This window comes from Choloepus didactylus, chromosome 20 (assembly GCF_015220235.1).
Source record: "Choloepus didactylus isolate mChoDid1 chromosome 20, mChoDid1.pri, whole genome shotgun sequence".
NCBI lineage: Eukaryota > Metazoa > Chordata > Mammalia > Pilosa > Megalonychidae > Choloepus > Choloepus didactylus.
Window position 1 is genome coordinate 15,079,634 of NC_051326.1, and position 21,227 is coordinate 15,100,860.

The window sequence follows — 21,227 nt, forward strand, 5'->3', positions numbered from 1 at the left end:
TACTCTCCCCCCCCCCGCCACCAAGTGTTGAGAATAGGACAGCTGGCTCAGCCCCAGTACCCAGAACCGAATCTAGGTGCGGAGAGGATGGGGCTCATCAGAAAAAGGTGGAAAGAATTGAACATGTGGATATGATTTCTTGGTTGTGCTGGTGATAGTGGCAGGTCAGGGATAGGTTTATAAAGAAACTGGAGGTTTTGAAAAATCTATGGGGTCAAGAAGGAGGAACTTTTGGGGAAGTTCAGCTGTCTGCCCAGAGAAGAGCGAAACTATTTTGGGGAAATTCTATGCCCAGATTTCATGGAAGTGGCTGAGCACACAGCTTCAGCTGTGTTTAAAGAGAGTAAATTTAAATGCCATTCATTTGTTCAATAAATACATGCTGAGCCCCAGGCGACAGGGCTGGGCAAAGCAGACACAGATGCACGTCCCTGCCCTCATGGAGCTTACAGTCTTATGTGGGAAACCCACATTGGAGGCTTAAGATGCAGCTAGTCTTTTAGTTATAAGGGTGCTTCATGGTCCGGAGGAGGAGAGAGGGAGCCAGAGGAACTCACCCCGAGGGCCTTTACCCTTCGGGGGTCAAGGAGAACGTCCCTGGAGAAGGAGCCTTGAGCTGCCCGCCATGGGGAGAGGAGGTGAGGCTTCCCGTGAGGGCCCAGCGGAGGGAGCACGCAGGTGTGAGGACCTCAGAGAAGGGTCCAGGTGCTACATCCGGAGGGGCAGGTGCACGGGCTGCACAGGACAGGGAGGCAGGGGCCCGGAGGATCCGTGTCTTCCTCCTGACAGCAGTGGGACCCATTTGAGGGGTCAGGCTGGGAACCGAGTGACAGAGGCTGGGGCGGGCCTGAAGCTAGAAAGGCCCACGGCAGACGAAGGGAACCTGGCCTCGAAGGGGAACTGGGAGTCCAGGTGAGCTCAAAAGAGGGAGATGGAAGGGGAAAGGAAGGCCTTTGGGAGGCACCTGTGGTGTGCCCGGACATCAGGCTGTGAGCTTTGCACGTGGTGTTGCACGTACAGCAGGTCCACAAGCCACAAAGGCGCCCCTGGCCCCGCACAAAGCCAGAGCACGTGTCCACCCCGAGTCGACTGCTGTCCCAAGAGCCCAAGGCTGTCACGAAGCTCTGGGAGAAACAGGGGGGCCCTTGAGGAGCCAGGGCCGGGTGAGGGGAGAAGATGGAAATAAGCAGGGGGACTGGCCAGGAAGCTACAGTGGCTCCAGGGAGCCAGGAAAGAACCAGCACCACGAATTTCACAGAAAGGAGCTGGGAAATCATCTGGTCCCACCACCTCACTTTACAAATGGGGAAACTGAGGTCCGGGGGTCAATGACAGAGCTGGATGTGAAACCCAGGCCTTTGGCTCCTCCCCTGATGCCCTTCCCGCTGTTCCCAGTGTGGATGTAGGTGCACCTGCGTGTGTGTGCACGTGTGTGTGCACGTGCGTGTGCATGTGGGGCTGAGGCGAGGCTATCCGCCTCTCTATCCTTCCGTAATCCGGGCTGTCCATCACGTTGGCATGAATTAAGATGTTTCTAGAAATGAAAAAAAAAAAATGCTTAGGAGAGAAGTTAATCTTTATATGGGGGGGGGTGTCCCATTTCAGAAGGTTAATATCTTGATTTCTTTTTTAATCCTTTTCTGTTTTATTCAAAGAGGATTTGGTGTTCTCAGTCCCAGCTGGGGCTTAAGAAAACAGAACGTTTCTCTGCTGCTGCCTTTTCCCCGACGCTCCAGGTCACTCTTGCTGGGCCTGGGGCCTGGGCTGCCTGGAGCCCTGCCTTGGCTCAGGCCAGCCCCGTGCCTCAGTTTCCCTCTCCGTTCAGAGCCCTGAGGCTTCCCTTGCGGCATCCCTCTCTCCACTCTTGGAGAGGAAGGTTGGACCAACCCAAGAGCAAAAGGGCTCAGACACAAGAGGTGAGAAGCTGGACTTAGAGTTGCAGGAGTTGAGGGGACCCCGGCTGGCAGCCAGGATGAACCCCAGTCTCTGAGCGAGGCTTGGAGGTGCGTGCAGAGAAGAGGAAGATGCACAGACCACAGAGTGCTGTGGGGCCGTCAGGAGTCCCACCTCCCCTGTTTACTGTCTGGGTGAAACTTGAAGCCAGCCTTCCTCCTTGGAAAACTGGGAATGACGAGGGGAGCACACGTGTGGTCATGTGCTCTTAATACTGAGCTTCAGGACAAGCATGAGAGATGAGAGTGTATTTCTGGGGTCACCACTGGTGGGTGGGCAGTGGCCTTAGGGTGGCTGTTAGTATCACCCCTGGGAGTCCTAGCCCATCAGACCAGCGGCCTCTGACCCCCAAAATCCCAACAGAGAATCCCACCTCTGCAGAAAGCAGGACCCTGCAGGGGAGCACGAGGGAAGCTGGAGTCCCCACCCAGGTTAATTGGGTTCCCAGCAATTTGGATCACAACCAACAAGCAGGCTCCGGTTGCTCCAGATTCCAAAGGACCACAAAAGTGTCTCTGTTCCAATCTGGTGCCTCAGCCATTGCCTGGAACGCCATCATCTTTGCTGAGTGGAGATTTTCCTTATTAGGGAACTCAGAGCAACACGGCTTGAGCTTGGTCAAACTCAAGTGCCATCGTTGCTGCCCCTGGCCTTGGCTCTCTCAGGGTTTCCTCATCTGCCAAATGGGAATTTGAACCAGACGACTCTTCTCCCATCCCAGCCCACCCCTGAGGAGCTCCCCGCAGCACCCCTTCCCACCCACGTGCCCCAGGCCAAGCCTGGGAAGTCACCTCTCACCTCCTTCTCACCCACCCACTCACCGTTCTGCTCCTCCCCCACCCCATCAACCCCATCCTCCCCCCCAGCCAGGTCCCTGAGCCCCAGGGCTGGCTCCCTTCCTGGCCTGATCAATCTGGGAGGGAGGCCTTCGCCACAGGCCAGCCCCGAGTGAAGGGCTGTCACTTCTCTTGGCTCACTCAGTCCCCCCACCCCCTGGGGCAGCTGTGACCGATAGCCCCATCCTAAGAAGAGCCAGGTACGCTGGCCAGGGGGGCAGGACTCAGCTGTGCCCACCCCAGAACCTCTTCCCCAGCCTCCTGCTGCCTCCTCTCAGCCACTCTGGAGAAACGGGACAGAGTCCTCTGGTCAGGAGACCAGCCCTGACTCAACTCGACAGGCATTTATTAATAGACCAGAAGGTTTTCTTGGCAAGGTATGAGGGGGACAGCAAAGGACCACGGGTGACCCCTTCTGGGCTCTGGGCTCACGCTCAGCCCCCTCCCCCAGCAGAGTCAGGCCATCATCGGACACCCCTGGGCCTCTGGCAGTGGTTTTCCCCACTGGTCCTTTTGGATCCAGCAAGTTCCAGCTCATTCCCTTGGCCCACATTGTTCCTTAACGACATCACTTTTTCCGTCTCCCTGGCTGTGCGGTGCCCTTCTGCCCGAGCGCTGCCTGCAGCCGATCTCCAGCTCCCCGACAGGCCACGGCTTACACGGGTCACCAAAGTGGGTCCTCTCCGGATCACCCGAGACCCGTGCAGTTGGAGCCTGGGGAGCCCCACGCCTCCTTCTGGAGACCCAGCACGATGACCAGCCCTTGTCCTTGGGGTTCAGCTCACCGAGTGCCCTTCTCTCAGGTACCAGCCCAAAGCCTCAAAGGCTTCCTTCAAGATCTGCAGAGTGGTGGAGCCCCCTTCGGAGCCTCTGCACAGGCTGGAGCCAGGGCCCGGCCACGGACAGCTCTGACCCCACCCTCGCCTCCACCTGGGATGGCAACAGTCCAGCTCATGGACAGTCCCAGCTCCCAGCCTCCTTGCACACTGGAGCTGCTAGGCCTCGCCCACAGCTCTGTCCTGAGTCCTTCTCAAAGTCAAGCATCTGTTCCTCCTGGAGGGGGGTTGGGAGGTAGAGAACCCAGGTGCTGGTTCCCAGCCGCTCTGACAGCCTTCCTCCCTTTGAGCTGCCCGTTCATTCAAGCAAACAGTATTTTTTTCCAGCTCTTTGTGCTGAGAGCATCTTCTGTTCTAGTCCCCTATCACTGCCTAGCTCTGCCCGCGTTCATTTTCTAGACAGGCAGTGTGGCACAGAGGGAAATCACAGACTTTGGAGTCTGACTGATCTGAGTCTGAATGGATTCATCAACCTGTAAGATCTTAGACAAGTGGCTTTGCTGGGAGCCTCAGTTTCCTCATCTGTAAAGTGGGAACACTGTCCATTCCTAGGGTTGTTGGGGGCACTAAGTGCCATCATATGTGCACCTGGCAGGACGTGCATTTCTGGCATAAAGGCAAGAAAGAGCCCAGTGCTTTGCAGGAACCAGGAAGAATACAGAACGTGCAATGAATCCTAAGCAGAGCTACCGGAAATGAGGCCAGAGAGGTGGGCTGGGCACGGCAGCCACACCGAGGGATTTGGGCTCTGCTCTGAATGCCTGGCAGTGCCAGCAAGGCCAGGATCTCGTCGTGCAACACCCCTGCCCAAGCGCCTTTCACGTCTCCCCACTGCCTCCAAATAGTGGCGTGGGTTTCTGAGGCTGGCACTCAGGCTTCCCAGCAGCCTCTCTGTCCAACGGTCTGTCCTGGCACTCCTGGAATAAGATGGGCTTATAAGAATAAAGTGGCTTCTTCTTTAAAGTGGCAAATGATTCGTGGGGGGATGCCGAGGAGCAGGGCAGAGCCAGGCTGCCTCTGTGCCACCCCCACCCCTACCCCCAACCCCCACCCCATCCTGTCTCTTTCTCGCCTCCCAGCCAAGCCTGATCTGGGAGAATCTGAGCCCAGGATCAGCTCTCCTCAAGCCCGTCTCTGAATCAAGGATGCTTCTACTCTCCCTCCCTGCATCCACCATAAATGCCCAGCAGCTGTGCAGGACCTGGTAAGGCCACTGGAAGCCAATCAGCGTCACAGAGCTGCTGGAGGACACATGAAGGCTCTGCTCTAATTACATGTGCACCCACCACCGGAGATCACCCAGGCCAGGAAAAGCCGGTGGTCAGATGATTCGCAAATCCTGAACTCCAAGGGACAATCATGAGACTCAAAACAGAGAGAAAGGCTGGGTGGGCAGAGGGGGTCCTGGGTCCCAGCTGCTAACATGCCCACCCTTTAATAGAACAGGATCTCAGGGTTTCACATCCATCAACTCACTTGGAGCCCCCCAACTAGCATGTGAGGTTGACAACATGGAGATTGTCTGCCTTGCTTCCTGGACTCCAGGGGAGGAAACCGAGGCTCAGAGAGCAGCCTTGGCTTGTCCAGGGTCTCACCACCAACGCCCGGTGTCCTTCCTTCCTGGCCACTCCACTGGGCTGCCTGTCTGGAGAGTTTGGGTCACACCAGTTGCCTGGTACTGGCCCAGAGCTCCAGATTTTCAGTGCTGGAGGACCAAGCTGTAACCCCCTCAGCACCCTCAACATCCTGTCCATCTCCAAAATTCTTCCAGGGAGCTCCTCTCCGGAGAAGAAAATGACATGTGAACCATCACAGACAAACAGACATTGCCAAGGCCCCGTGTCTCATCTGTCTCCATCTCACACATCACCCCCTCATCCCCAGGGACTCCCCTCACCCCATTTCTTCACATGTTAACATCACCCAACTTCCCAGAAGCTGGGACTCAGAAGCCACTAAATCATGGTCAATAAGGTCAAGGCTAGTTTTTTTGATAACGAACATATCAAAAGATTTTCTAAAGGAAAAAGGTGAATATCAGTGTAATAGACATATGTGTATACATATATATATATATATATATATATATATATATATATGTATTATTTCGGTTATTTTTAAAAACATAGTCTCACTAATTCAATCCTATAGCAAATATTTCCATGTTTAGGGGTTTCTCTTGCTGGTCAGTTTGCTTTAGCCTGGACAACTAGTCCAAATTAGATGGACTAGAATTTCAGGCTTGGAATGGGCCATCTCTCATCCATCCTACTCATTTGACAGAGAAACAGGCTCAGGTCAGAGAAGAGGCCTCCCCAGGGAATTCCATCTCCTTAGTGGCAGGGCCACGCCTGAACTCAGTCCTTTGATTCCCCATTCAGTGCTGCAGCTCCACCGAGTTCTGGGCAGCCTGGGAAGGGACCAGGGGGCCTCTTTCTAAGCAGCCCCTGGCCTCACACAGCCTGCCCAGGGCTGGGTTTTGGGCGGCTTTGATGCTCCACCTCACACGTGTGTCTGGCTCAAATGGCTGTCCCTTTGGACCACTGCAGGGGGATGATTAGATGTAATGGCTTTGCCTAGAGAGAGCTCTATCTGCTTAATAGAATCAGCTCCCGGTAATTAGCCTGCCAGAGGCCCATTTCCCTCTCTGGAGTCCCAGGGCCTAAAGGCCCTCACTCAAACCTGTTTGTTGGACGTCTGCAGGCCACAGGGTGTGAACCTGTTTGTATTGGACATCTGCAGGCTGCAGGGTGTAAGATGTACATGGCTGGGCCAAGGGCTGAGTGTTGGGGGCTGGGTGAGTGTGGGGAGAAAGCCGAGAGCTGTGGAGAGGCAGCTAGAGCTCCAGGTGCAGCCCTCCCCAGGGCCCAGGGCCAGAAAATTACAGCCTTTCAGGGTTGGAGGGACAAAGACCCTGGATCCATAAATGTTTAGCTGAGCCCAAATGAATCACAAAAGGCTTCTAGTCCAGCCCCAAATTCAACACATTCAAGTCAAGTCAAAAGGCATTCCTTGAAGACCTACTAAACGCAAGGCACTGTACTAGCTCCTGGGAACACTCTAAAGTATTCTCAGCCCAAGGGATCAAGCAGGTTGTGTTTGCATACCTCCAGTGACCAGGAGCTCATTACCCTCTTGGCACCCATCCCTTCTTCAGAGACATGGAGAATGTGTCATCTTAGGCTGAGCTGAAAGCTCTGTCACTGTCGCATCTCCCCGCAGGTCACTGGCCCCTCCTGGGCCACACACAGGAAAGCTAATCCCTCTTCCACATAATAGCTCACATGCCCCTGCATCTTCTCTCCAGCTGAGACTCCAAGTTCCCTCAGTTGTGCCACGTACACCATGTCAGGGAGGCATCTCGTTAATCTGGTTCATGAGCCTGGAACCTGCTTCTGTTTGTCAATCCTTTCTCCCAGCACGGGCAGGCGCCTCTCCCAGCAGAAACACCTGCAGCCCTCGTCACCACCTGCTCACCAGGAGTAAACAGTGTCCTCTCGTGCCCCTTCCCCCACCCTGCACACACACACACACACACACACACACACACACACACACACTGCCGGGCACACTCAATACCCGCTGGCTGATTAATCATTGCAAGTGCTATTATAATCATCGCGCTCGGTGCTGAGAACATGCTGCCTCTGCTTGCTTCTCAGAAGCCATAAACCTGCAAAGAAGGATTTCAAGATTTGTGAGGCTGTTGACGAGATCTTCAGGCTCACTTTTTTCTTTGGCAGCAACCTGTTTGTCAGGGATGCTGGCCATGCCTGCTCCAGAATCTCCGCAGAGGAAGGCTTCAGGGGCTCAGTTTTTGCCATGGGAAGCGGTGAGTTTGGAGGGCTTATCTGTAGCTACAGGTCTGGAAGGCAGGCCAGCCAGGCCCTGTCCCAGCTCTGCCCCACCAAGCTACCAGGCCCAGGGTGCTCGGGCCCCTCGCTGGGCCTCAGTTTCCTCATTGACACTGGATGATCTCAGGTTTCTTCCAGCTTTAATTGTTTTGTGGTCCTTGGCCAGATACAGAGAATGATGTGAGTAGAGGGGAATGAGAAGGGTCCAAGACAGAGGAAGGGGAAATGGGTGATCAGGACCGATGGTGACACTCTTGGGCTCACAGCCTCACACACACACACACCCCCCACAGACACGCAACACGGAGACGCACAACACAGATGCACACACAACACAGACACACGCATGCACAACACACACACACATAACACAGAGAAAACATACCCACAACACACACAACACACAGACACAGAACACAAACATGCCGATACATACACAGAAACACAACAGACATGCGGACACATGCTACACATACACAGAGACACACAACAGAGTCACATGCACAATAGACACAACACAGACACATACACAACCCAGTCACACACGCAACACACACAAATACACACACAACACACACTTCCCAGGCTGGAGATCAGCAGCTGGTTTTTCATTTCCAGTCTCCTGTGCTCCTCCTCTGGGGGCTGTCTGAGACCCCAGTAAGGGCTGGGTGTGTCCATTACCCCTGCCTCAAGTGGCTGAAAGGGGAAAGGGACAGGGAGAAATGCCAGGGCGGCACAAGTAGAAATTAGGGAGGCCTACGAGTAGTGAAAACAGAAAAGTGGTAACACAGTTTTGGTGAGGATGAGGTGAGCTCTCCTGTGCAAGGCTGGAGAGAGTGAAAATGAAGACAGCTGTGCCAGGGGCAGCCGAGTGGTATTCAGTGACATGAAGTGGCACAAGCACAATGACCTCTCCTGGTTATATGTGCCCATGAGAATATATCCACGTGCTTCGGGACACACATGCAAGGATGCCCACCCCCATCATCTAAGTCAGTTTCAGACTTGGAGAGATGGAGGCCACCTGGGAAGCCCTCTCTGGGGGAAGGGGCCATGAAGTGCGATGGGCACAGACTTTGGAGTGATGCTAACCAGTGGAAGCGGGTCATACTAGCCAGACCCCTGCAGCAGCACCGTGAAGACTGGTTGCTTCTCACTCGCAGGATTAGGAGACCCATGTCCATATCCTGGGCTGAGGTCAGACTTGCAGATCTTCAGATTTGACCTCTCACTTGACAGGTGGGAGCCCCCGGGCTCAGAGAGGGGCAGGGCCTTTCCCAGGGTCACACAGCTCAGCTGCGGCAGGACCAGGAGCAGAGCCAGTGTCCAGCCTCCCAGCCCAGTGCTCCCCCCACACCCAACAGCTCACAGAGCCTCTCTCTTTGTTAACAGTTGCCTTTTGTGTTTGATTTGGGCTTGAGATGTTAAACAAATAGTGTCTCTTGACAAATGCAAGCCGGCTGCACTGGGACCTGTTATGCTCTGTAAAGCCAGCCTAATCTCCAACTTCTCTCCCTATAGATCCACCAAGAAACACCCCAGCCATCCCCCGGCACCATAAATCTCATCAACCAGCCATCTGAGGCCGAGCTCCCTGGTGCAGCTATGTCAGCCACTTCCCTGTCCTTCTGCCTCCTTGCTCCAACTCCAGCTCTGATGCCTGGGCCCACCGTGTCCCACCCCTTCTCCGGCTGCCCCTTGCTTGTCGCTGAGATGGCTTTATGACAGGACCCTCCTTCCCACAGCAAACCATGGGCCTAGGCTCTGCCAACCAGCCTCACCCAGCCAGGCTTCCTGGGACACATGGAGGAGTGTTTCGAGAGCACCTTCTCTGTACCAGGGGCTGTGCCAGGTACAGCGGGGTACGGAAAAGAGGAAGTCTTGTGGTCTGATCTAGAGAGGATGGACCAGAATTTCACGTGAAGCTCGGCCCAGCTAGTAGCTGATAGAGGCAGGATTTGAACTCCAGCTTGTCTGATCAGGGTCAACTCTTTCATGCCCAGCCTTCCCTACTCTGTCCTCCAGCCAAACCCACAAAGTAAGGGGGGGCTGGAAAGCAGCAGACAGACAGGTCTCAGACCCCTCCTCCTCCAGCCCACACTCCTGACCACTGCAGACTGAGTGTCGCTGCTCAAAGGGTGAGTCTTCAAATTTACATCATAGAATGTCAGAGCAGGAAGGGACCTCGCGAGACAGTCGGCCCTTTCAGCCTGCAGAAAATGAAACAGAGGCACCGAGAGGCCACGTGATGCTCTCCAGTCCACCCAGCTAGCGGGTGGCAGTGCTGGGGCTAGGCTCCAGGTCCTGGACTCCCAGTTCAACACTCTTCACTGCATTGCTTGCTTCCTTGGGCCCTGGGACACTGCACACCTGCCTTTAGCTTCGTCCCCCAAACCGGACAGCGCTTGCCCCAGCTTTAGAAGTGTGTGTCTGCAAAGAGTCACAGAAGCAGATTAGGATCTGCAGATTGCCAGGGCCTCTCTCTGCCTGCAGACCTGCCATCTGTGTCCCTCTCCCCACTGGCATTGCTGGTCTCTAACTCAGCAGGTATAGGATGCTTTAAAGCCTTCACTGGTGTATCGAGCACATGAGGATTTTCTACCATCAGGAAATATGTCGGGAAATATGTCGGGAAACTCTGATGTGCAAAGCACTGCGCTCACCACCGCGGGGGGTATAGCACGAATAAGGAGGGTCTCTGCCCTAGAGAAGATCCTGAGCCCAAAGGGAAGACAAATATTAAAGCGACAACTAATCTCCTGGGCAGGAGGAAATACATGCTGAAATGAAGTTGAGACAATGTGCTGTGGAAGCACAAAAGAGCAAGTGGAGAACGCTTTGTGGAGGGAGCAACCTTTGAGCTGGGTCTTGAAATCTGAATAGGAGTTCGACAAACAGAAGATGGGAGAGGCAAGGGGGTGCCAGCACCCCAGTTTAAGGCCTGAAAGTATTTGGATGTGTCTAAATCTTAGAGAGGAATGGAGTAGAAGACAAAGCTGAAAACAATAGATGTGTATAATGTGTATAATATTTAGTACATAATAATATGTAGTGAATAATGATCATTAAATTCTGTACCATTTATCCTAACTGACTGTGTCCCTTTCCTAGCAAACTAGAGTCTTAAAGGCAGTGGGCAAACCTCCTTCCCACCCGATGCTTGGGAGAACGGACATAAGCCAGGGCAGGAAGGTCATGAGATGTTATAAAGGAAGGGAATTTTAGACATTTCCTGGTCCAAACCCCTTCCCTGATGGATGTAGAAACTGAGTCCCAGGGAGAGGGAGTGACGCCCCAAATCAGCAAGGGGCTCGCCCCAAGTGACTGGCCCCAAGCCACAGCAAGCAGGTGGCAGGGACAGGGCTCCAGCCCAGGCCTCCCGACACCCACCCTACCCCTGTGTTTCCAACTGGACAGGATTTGGACTAGAGACACACAGATGGCAGACAAGTATCACGATTTGAGGGATGTAAAAAATCTCTCTTTAATTGGCCCCAAGCTCCTGCCACTGGAGTCACCGATGGATTGGAAGTGACAGAACATGGGAAAAGGCACAGCAGAGCAGTCTATCTAATTCGTTATAGACAACATTGATAGGGGGCTTTCTTGGGCTGGCCAGAGGGTGGGGCATCCCTGTCAGGGGATGGGGAAGTGTGAGCAGAGCCTAGGAGTCTGGAATGAAGATGTTTGGCACCATCAGACCCAGTGGAGGGTGGGAGGATGGGACTCCTGCCTGCAAGTCCCGGGGGTGCTCAGAAACCCAGACTGATACCAGCGTGACTCTTCCCCTAATCCCTTCCCCAAGACAAAGGGGGAAGAGTTGCAGGAGGGAGGGGACCTGCTGACTCTCCCCACGGCAGGTGTCCCGATTCCATAGGCAACAGGAGCTGGGGGAAGACCCCAACCCTGGGGCAGGAGTCCTGGCTCCCCCTCAGTCAACTGTGATCTTGAGCAACCCCCTTCCCCTGCTCTGGGCCTCAGTTTCCTCATCTGTAACAATGAGAAGGTTAGAAAGGACAATCTCTAAAGGTCCTTCTGAAGTGTTATGAGAAAATGCCTAATCATAATTAATAATAAATGTCCTATCCCTAAAGAGAGCATTTTCTGTTCTGCAAAGCATTTTCACTGATAATATCATCTTTCATCTGCACAGCAGTCTGGCCTGACAGCCAGAAGCAAACAGCCCCTGGATGCAGACTTTTCACACTGAAATCAGGCCTTGCAAGCCACTCGCTCCTCCAAACTGGCTTTGGGGGAAGCGGCCTCTAGAGTGGTTGTGGTGAGGGGGTCAACATGACAGAAGGGCACAGAACCCAGGTCAGACCCCCAGCCAGAAATGCCAGAGAGTGAGAAGATGCCAAGGGGAAAGCCCACAACAGGCTGAGTTCATGACCAGAGGGCAAGGCTGGAAAGTTGCTGTCTGCAAAGAATTAAAGATGTTTCTGGGGTGGGGAGGAAGGACAAGGTACCCCGAGTTCAGTTTCTGGTCCGGAAACCCGAGTCCTGGGGGAGAAGTCGTTTCAGAAACTCCAACTGTCTGGCTTTGCCATCTGTGCTCTCCTTTGATCCCACATAACAGCCCGCTCAAGAGGTGGGTAGAAAAACCAAAGACGCAGGTAGAGCTAGTAAACTTATCTAGCTCATTTTACAGATGGAAACTGCCTTTGGCCTCCTACAGATGCCTTAGGCTCATCTGGAAAATGGGAATAACTGCACCTACTTTTCAGGATTGGAGTAAGGACTGGAGATAATGAATGTAGTGTGCCAAGCCTGGCCTGCAGCAGACACTGGATAAACCTTTGTTGAATGAGTGACTGATGGGACGAATGGGTTGGCGGCCCTCCTGAGTGCCCTGGAGAAGCAGTGCCATGTCCAGCCATAAGAGGTCAGCCCAGAACGCGCCTCCTGCTCCTGCCCTCAGCCAGGGGCCCTGGGGCCTCTCCCAGGCCTCCCCACTTGGTCTCTGCCAGGGTCCCGTGAAGGACTTTTTGACCCTCCTTGGCACTGGGCTTTGCATTCCAATCCTGCTGCTCACTCAGCCCCTCCAAGTCTGGAGCTGTCTGGAGCTGAGCAAGGCCTCCAGGATAATCCTCCATGGCTTCTCTTTGGGATAAGGAAACGAGGCTCCAAGAGGGGCAGTGAGGCTTCGCCCGAGGACCCCCTGCCCACCCCTCCTTGCCGCCACAGCCATCCTGTTGACAGATTAAGAAACCGAGGCACAGGCAAGGAGGCCCCAGTTCCTCTATTATGTCACTGGGCCCCCTGATCTGGGCTCCCCATTATAGCCAGATCCAGTTCTGGGGGGCCTGAGGGTGGTACTTGGTGCAGGGCAGGGGCCAGAGATGTCAGGACAGCCTGGAAGTCCCCTGAGTTGCACAGACCCTGGGACTGTGTGCTACCAGCTTAGCCTACCAGCCTAATTCTCAGCCAATTCCAGGCACTGTTCTGATCTGGAAGAGGCATATTTCACGAGAGCAAGGCTGTCCCTCGGGTGCTCATGTGTGCCCAGGTCTGCAGCTGTGCTCTTCCTGTTCCTAAGACAGCCAGCAGCCTGGTGCAGGGAAGGAAGGACGGCCTGGCCGAGTCCCAGTGCTGGCACCAACTCAGTGTCCCTTGCATGCCACTTGACCTCTCTGAGCCTCAGTTTCCTCATCCATGTAGTAAGGTCAGGACAGCTGTGGCCCACGGTCCCTTTCAGCTCTTACACGCTGTGATTTCGGTGGAAGGATGGGGGTGGGGGATCACTCTGCCTGTTCTTTCCCCTTCCTCACTTTTCTGGCTTTTTCTGTGTCATCAGCTTGTCTCTAGCCAGCCAAGTACCCCTGGCTCAGTCTGTGGTTCTTTCTGTGTGTCCACCTTTCACTCTCTCGCTCTGCGTTTCTGCCTGCTTCTCCTTTTTCTGTGTCTCTTGTTCTACCCCTGGTAGATTTAGCTCCTTCGGCACCCCACCATATGCGCACCCCCCCGAGTCTCCCTTTCCTCAGTCTTTCACTGCCTCTCTCCGGAGTTACGTGCGTTTCTCTGCCTAGTCTTCTCTTTCCCCGGGTCTCCCTCTCCCTCTCGGTCCCGCCCGCTCCCCCTCCACCGGCCTCCCTCCTCTCCACCCCCCTCGGCGCGGCTCCCCAGTCCTTATTTGGCTGGGCGGGAGGGCTGGCGCGAGGAGGCGGCCGGCGGGCGGGGGGCGGGCGCGGGGCCGGGCGGAGGAGGGCGGTGGGTGGTGCTGAAGGGACAGCTCCGCGGCGGCGGCGGCGGCGGCCCCGGGGCGCGGAGCGGGTGCCCGGCGCGGGGAGCGGCGAGCGGCGAGCGCAGCCATGCCCCAGGCCGCCTCCGGGGCAGCAGCAGCGGCGGCCGGGGCCGGGGAGGCCGGGGGGCCGGCGGCGGCGGTCCGGGCGGGACGATGAAGCGGCAGAACGTGCGCACGCTGGCGCTCATCGTGTGCACCTTCACCTACCTGCTGGTGGGCGCCGCCGTCTTCGACGCGCTCGAGTCGGAGCCCGAGATCAACGAGCGGCGGCGGCTGGAGCGGCGGCAGCAGGAGCTGCGGGCGCGCTACAACCTCAGCCAGGGCGGCTACGAGGAGCTCGAGCTCGTCGTGCTGCGCCTCAAGCCGCACAAGGCCGGCGTGCAGTGGCGCTTCGCCGGCTCCTTCTACTTCGCCATCACGGTCATCACCACCATCGGTAACTACTCGCCCGCGGGGGGCGGGCACCCTGGGGCTGGGAGCCGGGTCCCGGGTGATTCCGGAGCCGCCTGGGGCTGGGGGCTGGGGGCTGGGGACTGAGGGGTGCGGACGGGGAGTCCCCGGAGAGGGGCCAGGCGCCGAGCCCTGCGCTCCCAACAAACCCGAGTTCCGCCGGCGTGCCTGCTCCGCGGGGACCGCACTCGGGGGAGGCGTCGATTCCTGGCTCCGGACCTGACTCTTCGGCCGGGCCAGCCCTAACTTGTCGCTGCCAGGCTGCGCCAGGCCCCCAGGGGACTCTGGAGTGTGTGAGAGGGGCAGGGACGCCCGGAGGAGGCTCCGGGAGGAGGGGTGTGGCCGGCCCAGGCCCTGGGGCCGGGCGCTCGGAGCGAGCCGGCGGGGCGCCCGGCTCCTCAGTGCCCCTGCGGGTGGGCTCGCCCACCCCGGTCCAGGGAGGCATGTGGACCCCGTTCGTGGCACTCCGACCGCTCTGGGTGCCTGGAACCCGCGATGACTGCGCCTGTGAGTGGCTTGGAGGGGTGTGAGTGTGTGTGTGCGTGTGTGTTTGGGCACCACCAGCAGTGCCTGTAATTCACTTAGGGCAGCAGGGTTGGTGCTGGACGCCGCCTTCTCCCACATCCCAGCATAACAGTCACCTCGCAGGAATGGCCCCAGCTCTCCTCCCAGCCTCAGCAGACCAAGGTCTAGGAGGCCACACTCACACCCAGACTCCCTCACAACAGACGCAGGCGCACACACACAGACTCACACAGACACACACAGGCACACACTGGTGCACACACATACACACATGTACACAGATGTCCAGGAAAGGAATCTCCGTCGGGGCCCTCGCTGGAGACTCTGTCTGAGGGGAGTCACAGGGACCCTGAAGAAAGGAGGGAGCTTAGGACCCAAGGGAGGTGCCCCCACTCTGGTGCCCCAAAAAACATTCTGGCAGCCCTCCTCTCTCCGAGCATGTAAGGCCCCTCTGCCCAGTTCGAGAGTAGAGTGGCAGTTTTGTTTCAAGGAAGCTATCAAAAGGTCCACGCAGGAATAAACACCTTAACCCTTCTCTGCCTCCCAGGCTCGGGGTATAAGACCCTGAGATTCCAGCCAAGGTTCGTGGCTCTCCTGCTGCATGACCTTGGGCAAGTCCCAGCCTGGGTCCCAGACCTTATCTCCAAACAAGGGGTTGGCTGAAACAGTCTCAGGGTTCCACCCAGCCCTGATGTGCTGGAATTCTGAGATTGGAAGCCCACCTTCCTCCAAAGCCTATTGGGATGACTCCAGGAGTTGTTTCCTACATCTTCCCCATTCCTTCTCTTCTCCCGGGCCTCCTTTCCTTGGCTGAACTCCCAGGGGCTTATTGCCATTTGGCATGGCCCATGACAAGATGGCAGTGTTTTCCCGGACTGGGGTGGAGGGGGTGAAAGGCAGGACTGGACACCGTCCCTGCAGTCCACCACTGCCTGACTCTCTGCTGTGGCTCTGCGCCTCTCTGGGCACTGGGCTCACCTCCGGGACGGGGAAGAAGGGGGCCCCTGGGAGAGGATGTGGCCCTGCTGGGGGCACCTCTGCCTCAGCTGACCCTGGGAAATTAGAACTGGACACAGTCCCAGGAGCCTGCTTCCCTGAGGAGGCCTAGAGCAGGCTGGGGCTGGGGTCTTCTCTCCTCTCTCATCCCCAGTCCCACCATGTGCCGGCTGTCTGGGGAACCAGACTGAACATCCTCAGAAAGGTCCTTGCATACGCCGCCCCCCTTCCTGCTCACTCCCATGGTCTCCAGCTCCACAGTTGCCTCCCAGCTGACCCCCTGCCTCCAGGCTCATTCCCAAGGAGCAAGCTCCCCTGGAGGATGCTACCGGAAAGAGTCTCCCCAAAGTACACCCCTGCTCGGAGGCCCCTGGTTCCCCTCTGCCTATGGAATCTGGTCCCTGTCCGTTACCCCAAGTTTTAAGGCCCACCACACCTGGCTCGAACCTCTCTGTCCAACTTCGTTTCTCATTTCTTACTTACACGAGCCCTCTCCTGCAGCCGCACTGTCCCCCGAGAACACCTAAAGCCTGCCTGCCTGGCACACCTTTTTCTCTATCTTGTTTATCTGGTCCAAGCTAACCTTCTAGGCCCAGCTCAGATCCCAGCTTCTGGAAGCCTCCAGGGCCATTCCAGGCCACTGCTTGGGACAATGGCAGGACTGTTGTCACAATGACCTGGGTGACAGTTTAGGCGCTTTTGAATGGCTATTTATATTTTAGGGGATGTGCTTCATCTCTTTAATCGCACTGTAATTAACCTCTGTGTGGGCTGGGCTCTGTGGTTCCAATCCCTGAGCCCCGGGTACCAGCTTCGTAGCCAACGGCCCGGGGGAGCACTCAGAGAAGGCTACTGATGGGCTTAAGGTGTGCAGAAGTGAACGGGCATTGTCCTCCCCTCCATCCCTGCTGCTTCCCAAAGTGCTCGTCATTCTCACCAAGACAGACACTAAAAGCCAGTTGGGGGAGGCAGACAGAGTGTGGTTCTAGTGATTACTTATTTATAAAGTGCTGGGCAAGAGTGAAGACAGCGTAAGAGTACCACCTCGGTTCTGGGAAGGGGCGGGGGCCCAGACTGGCACTGTCCACTCCCTGCCCCGCCCGGCCATCCCTGGTTCTGTCACCTCCCGCTCCGGCTCTGCCAGCTGGCTGGAAGCTGTCCACGGGGCTCTGTTCTAAGAAACACCCATCTAAGCTGTGATCAGACGGCTGGAAGGGGCCCTCTGTTAGGCTGACCCTGACCCCAAGGCCAGGGACAGTGGCCTCTGTCCCACCTAACCCCTTTGGAGACGTGAATGAGTCAGCTTCTGAGCCACCAGGAGTCCCACAATGGGACAGAAACCTCCCCTTCATTCAGTACCGCAGTTATCACAGGCACTTTCATGTCGTCTCTTGGGGTTCACCCTTCCCCACTCTGAGGCCATGAAGTTAGCGGGGCAGGTATCATCAGCTCCACTTTACTGATGAAGGAATGGAGGCTCGGAAAGGCCAGGAGACCCCACCCCACCCCAAAGTCACCCAGCTGGTAAGCAGCTAAACTGGGACTGGAAACTGGGTGTTCTGCCTCTTTGCCCGCCTGGACCCAGCCGGGCCTGGCACTGCCACCACACGCTCAGTGTGGCCAGCTCACCGGGTGCCCGGGCAGCCCCGACTGGCTGAGGGTCGGCAGGGTCTGGTCAGTCACCCTCAGGTTAGTGACAGTCCCCACTGGCAGTGAGGATTCCTCCAGCCTCCCTCATCCCCGGCCTCCCAGCCCGGAAACCCTTCCTTTGTGGGCCCTAAATTCATCAAACGCAAATGGAAACTTTTTCTGGCAAAACCTTAACCTTTCCAGCTCTAGCTGTTGAGTCATGAAACTCGTCCAGGGCCCCTGGCCCCATCTATTCATAGCCCTGTGGCTGTCAGAGCAGGAAGGGGCCGCAGAGATCAGCTGATGCCACCCCCTCCTCTTGCAGATAAGGAAGGGGCCCAGAGAGGTGACGGCAGTCACCCAAGGTCACACAGCCAGCACAGCGAAGCCCGACCCCTAGGCCCACCCTCCTCCCGCTCATTCGGGATGGCTCTTTATTTATTATCTTTATTCACTACAGCAGTGGTGGTGGTAATAAATAGCAGCCATCGTTTATTATCCACTCTGACAGGCTGTATACTAGACACTTGCTATGCATTTAGTTTTCTCAGTATTGTCTCCATTTCTTAGCCAAGAAACCTGAGACTATAAAAGAGGAAATGACTCACCCAAGGCCCTTTATGGCTTGAAAGCATGGCGCCCGCACAGGTTCAATCAGACCTCTCTGACCCCCACTTCTGAACTTTTTTTGCCAGTTCTTTCTCCACAACAAGAACCTAAGCCACTTCCTTGTATCCCGAGGGTAGCGAGGATGCCCTTTCTCCGGGCAAAGCCCTCCCAGAAGGAGAGGGCCTCTTGGCCCAGCACACGGCAGCCGTCCTGCTGCTACCCCCACCCCCACCCTGCCCCGACCAAACCAGATCACCTGTCTGAGACTGCCCCCGGCTCACAGGTGCCCATGCTCCCACCGCAGGTCCCAGGAATCCCTGTGGCTCTAAGGCAACAGGTAGGCGAGTACCTGATTAGCTGATGGAGCAGGGGCAGACAACTCTCCATTCTGTCCTCAGCAAAATGCAGGCTCCCCCACCGCCCACAGGGCCCGGGAACCCTTAGACTCTGAAGCCCAGCAGGTGGCTCATGAGGGAACCTGGGCGTTTTGTATCTCTCCAAGAAAGAGAAAAGTACAGACATGACCTGCAAGCACCCCCTCTGCCCAATCCCACAGTCCTAAAATTAAGGAGACATTAGCGATCATCCCCTCTAACCCACACAGGCCCAGAGAGGTGAGTGATTTGGCCAAGGTCACTCAGCAAGCTGAGGGTGCTACCCTGGTTAGAACCCAGGCCTCTGGGTGCCCGGACTGCAGTTCTCACCATCCCCCCAGCCTGCTCCCTCATGACCCACCCTCCCTCATAGCATCAACATCTTCAGAGCCTTGGCTCCCCACTGCTCTGTGTCCCCCCAGGGGCAGTCCCAGGGCCCACTCTCACTAGGCACTTCCTCCTCCTGCTCCTGGGCCAGCCCCCTGCTTCAACCCCCCAAACCGTTTTTGCCCGGTGGTGTAGGAACCTGAGCATTGGCTTGAAAGCCAGACGTGCCTGGGCTCATCTCTCAACGCCCCCCTTACAACCCCAACTAACTGTATGACCTTGGACAAAGCTTTCTGAGCTCATTTATTCATTTATAAAAGGGAAATAACAATATCTGCCCCCTGGGACTGAGTGGGTCAATGCCGAGAACATGCCTGGTACAGAGGAGGCATTTAATAAATGGTATCAGCAACTATTACTCTTAATGATACTATTGCAAATGGTCTATTACTTCCCCCACAGAGGGGGTGGCTTTGTCTCCCAAGGGCTACCACAGCCACAGATCCCCTGTGCCTTCCTGACAGGTGGGGACAGTGGTGTCGGAGCCCAGGAGGCTGCTGCCCCTCCCCCTTGCCCCCCACTCGCGGTTTCCCAGCTCCTCCCCCAGGCCCGAACTGGAGCAAGGAGGCAAACGTTTTAGTTCCACTCGGCTCAGTTGCTGGCCCTCTGTGAACCTTGGTTTCCTCTTCTACAAAGTGGGTGTGTTTGACCAGAGTTCCACCTGCCACTGCCAGGCCTCCAGCCTCCACGTCCAGTTCCCACACGTCGCGTCGGGGGCTGGAGGCCTGCAGGGAGTGGGGGCGAGGACAGGACAGAAGTAGAAGACACGCGCCTGGCCACAGTGGGGACAGGACAAACACAATAAGTATTTTCAAAGAAAACATAAAACAAGCACAGATGAATGTGGCACAAATCACCACTATAAACAGCTTTCAGCTGGCAACACAAACGGTGAATCTGTGAGTTGATTTTGTAATTGGAAAATGTAAAAATGACTTCCCTGCCGTCAGCCAGGAGCGTGAGAAGAGACGGGGCTCTAAGTGAGACCACTGGGGTGGGCATCCCCACCCCCCTCCGTACCCGCCTCTGATGCAGGAACCCACATGAGTCTGTCACGTGCCAGGCATGGTCCGAGGCACCTGTCTCCACCAGAGGGGCAGGCGTTATCACCCCAGGATGGTCAAGAAAAGGGAAGCTCAGAGAAATTCGGAAGTTTGCCCAGGGCCCTGAGAACAAAAAATGGCAGCAGTGGACTTACACCCGGGCATGCAGGCAGTGTCCATCCGGGGATCCCCTGCAGCCTCTCCTGTGTGAAGATGGCAAATGACATATGATGGGTAGCAGGCGCTACACGGGGCACGGGCGCTGGACCCCCAGACACTCTGCTGTTGTCTCAGCCTCAGGGTCTCCTGCCCTCGGAACTACAGGTCAGCCCAAGGGGAAATGAGAATTTGAGCTCCAACCCTCTCATTTTATATGAAAACCAAAATTGAGATTGAAGAAGGGGCTTGCTAAAGCTCCCACTTGGAGTTAGAGCTGGGCATGGTGCCTGCTCGTGGCCCCCTCGCCTGGTGCTCTCGGCACCCCCACGGCTTTCAGAGCAGAGGGCAAGATGGGCTTTTCTGCCCGCCCGGGGCCTCCTCCTGACCCTTCCGTGGTCCTCTGGTCCTCAGGGAGCCTCGTGACAGATGCCTTTCATGGCAGCACAGGGAGCAGCTGCCTCCCCATCTGTCCACACTCCTTGGTTGTCCAGAAACTGCCCACGCTGAGGCAGCTCCCAGAGGTCTCCCGGAGACCTCCCCCTCGCCTGCAGCCACCCCACCCCAGGCGGCTTCCGCGGGTCCCCCTCCCCCCCACCCCACCTCCCCAGCCTGTCACGGTCCCGTTTACCAGAGCAGCCTTGGGCCTCCTGGGAGCCCTGCCAGGGGTGCCGAGGCTGGAGCCCACCCCCCAGCCCCAGCCCTGGCCCCACGTCGTCAGCGCAGGCAGAAGCTCACCCCTCACTGTCCCACAGCGTCCCCCTCCTGCTTCCTCCAGTGACGCAACAAGGACAGGTGCCTTCCTGCTCCAAGGACCTCTTGGAGAGGCGTCACATGGCTGCTGGGAACAGGAGCCGGGCACTAGGCCTGGGAGCTGGAGGCTGAGTTCCTTCTCTCCCCGCAGAGACCTGAGACAAACTGCCCTCTCCCCTCTCTGCTGCCCCTTTAGAGGAAAACTGGAGAAGGCTCCATCCCTCCCTGGATTTCCTGGTAGCCCTGAGAGGAGCAGATGTTTCCCTGGCGTGCCTCTGTCTTCCCCTCTGTATAGAAGGCACGTTCCACACGGAGACTCGAGGCAGGCTGGCCCGGCCACCGAATTCTCTAACAAGGTGCTTCTCAGCCTGCACCGCGCAGGACAGTCCCCTGGGGCTCTTGCTGAAATGCAGCTTCTGAATCTGGAAGCCCGGGGCGGGGCCTGAGAAGCCCCCTGTCTAACCAGCTCCCGAAGCTGCTGATGCCAAGTCCACACTTAGAGTAGCCGGGCTCCGGATAGCCGGGGCACCTGGCTTCTGAGATGAGACATGAGGTGTGTGCTATGGATTTAGGAAAAAACGT

The 21,227-nt window shown here is 56.6% G+C and overlaps 1 protein-coding gene and 1 long non-coding RNA gene across 2 annotated transcripts in view; one reads left to right on the top strand and one right to left on the bottom strand.

Annotated features, from left to right (window-relative positions):
• Positions 1 to 304: 304 nt before the first annotated feature.
• Positions 305 to 21,227, bottom strand: part of LOC119516591 — a 65,831-nt gene continuing 44,908 nt past the window's right edge. The window contains exon 3 of the long non-coding RNA XR_005213328.1: positions 305 to 1,534. This is a non-coding gene — a long non-coding RNA (uncharacterized LOC119516591). The remainder of the gene's footprint in view (positions 1,535 to 21,227) is intronic.
• The window catches only part of KCNK3 (potassium two pore domain channel subfamily K member 3), a 34,882-nt gene continuing 27,423 nt past the window's right edge, over positions 13,769 to 21,227 (top strand). The window contains exon 1 of the mRNA XM_037812941.1: positions 13,769 to 14,159. Within this exon, the coding sequence (XP_037668869.1) occupies positions 13,877 to 14,159 (283 nt within the window). The 5' untranslated portion in view covers positions 13,769 to 13,876. The remainder of the gene's footprint in view (positions 14,160 to 21,227) is intronic.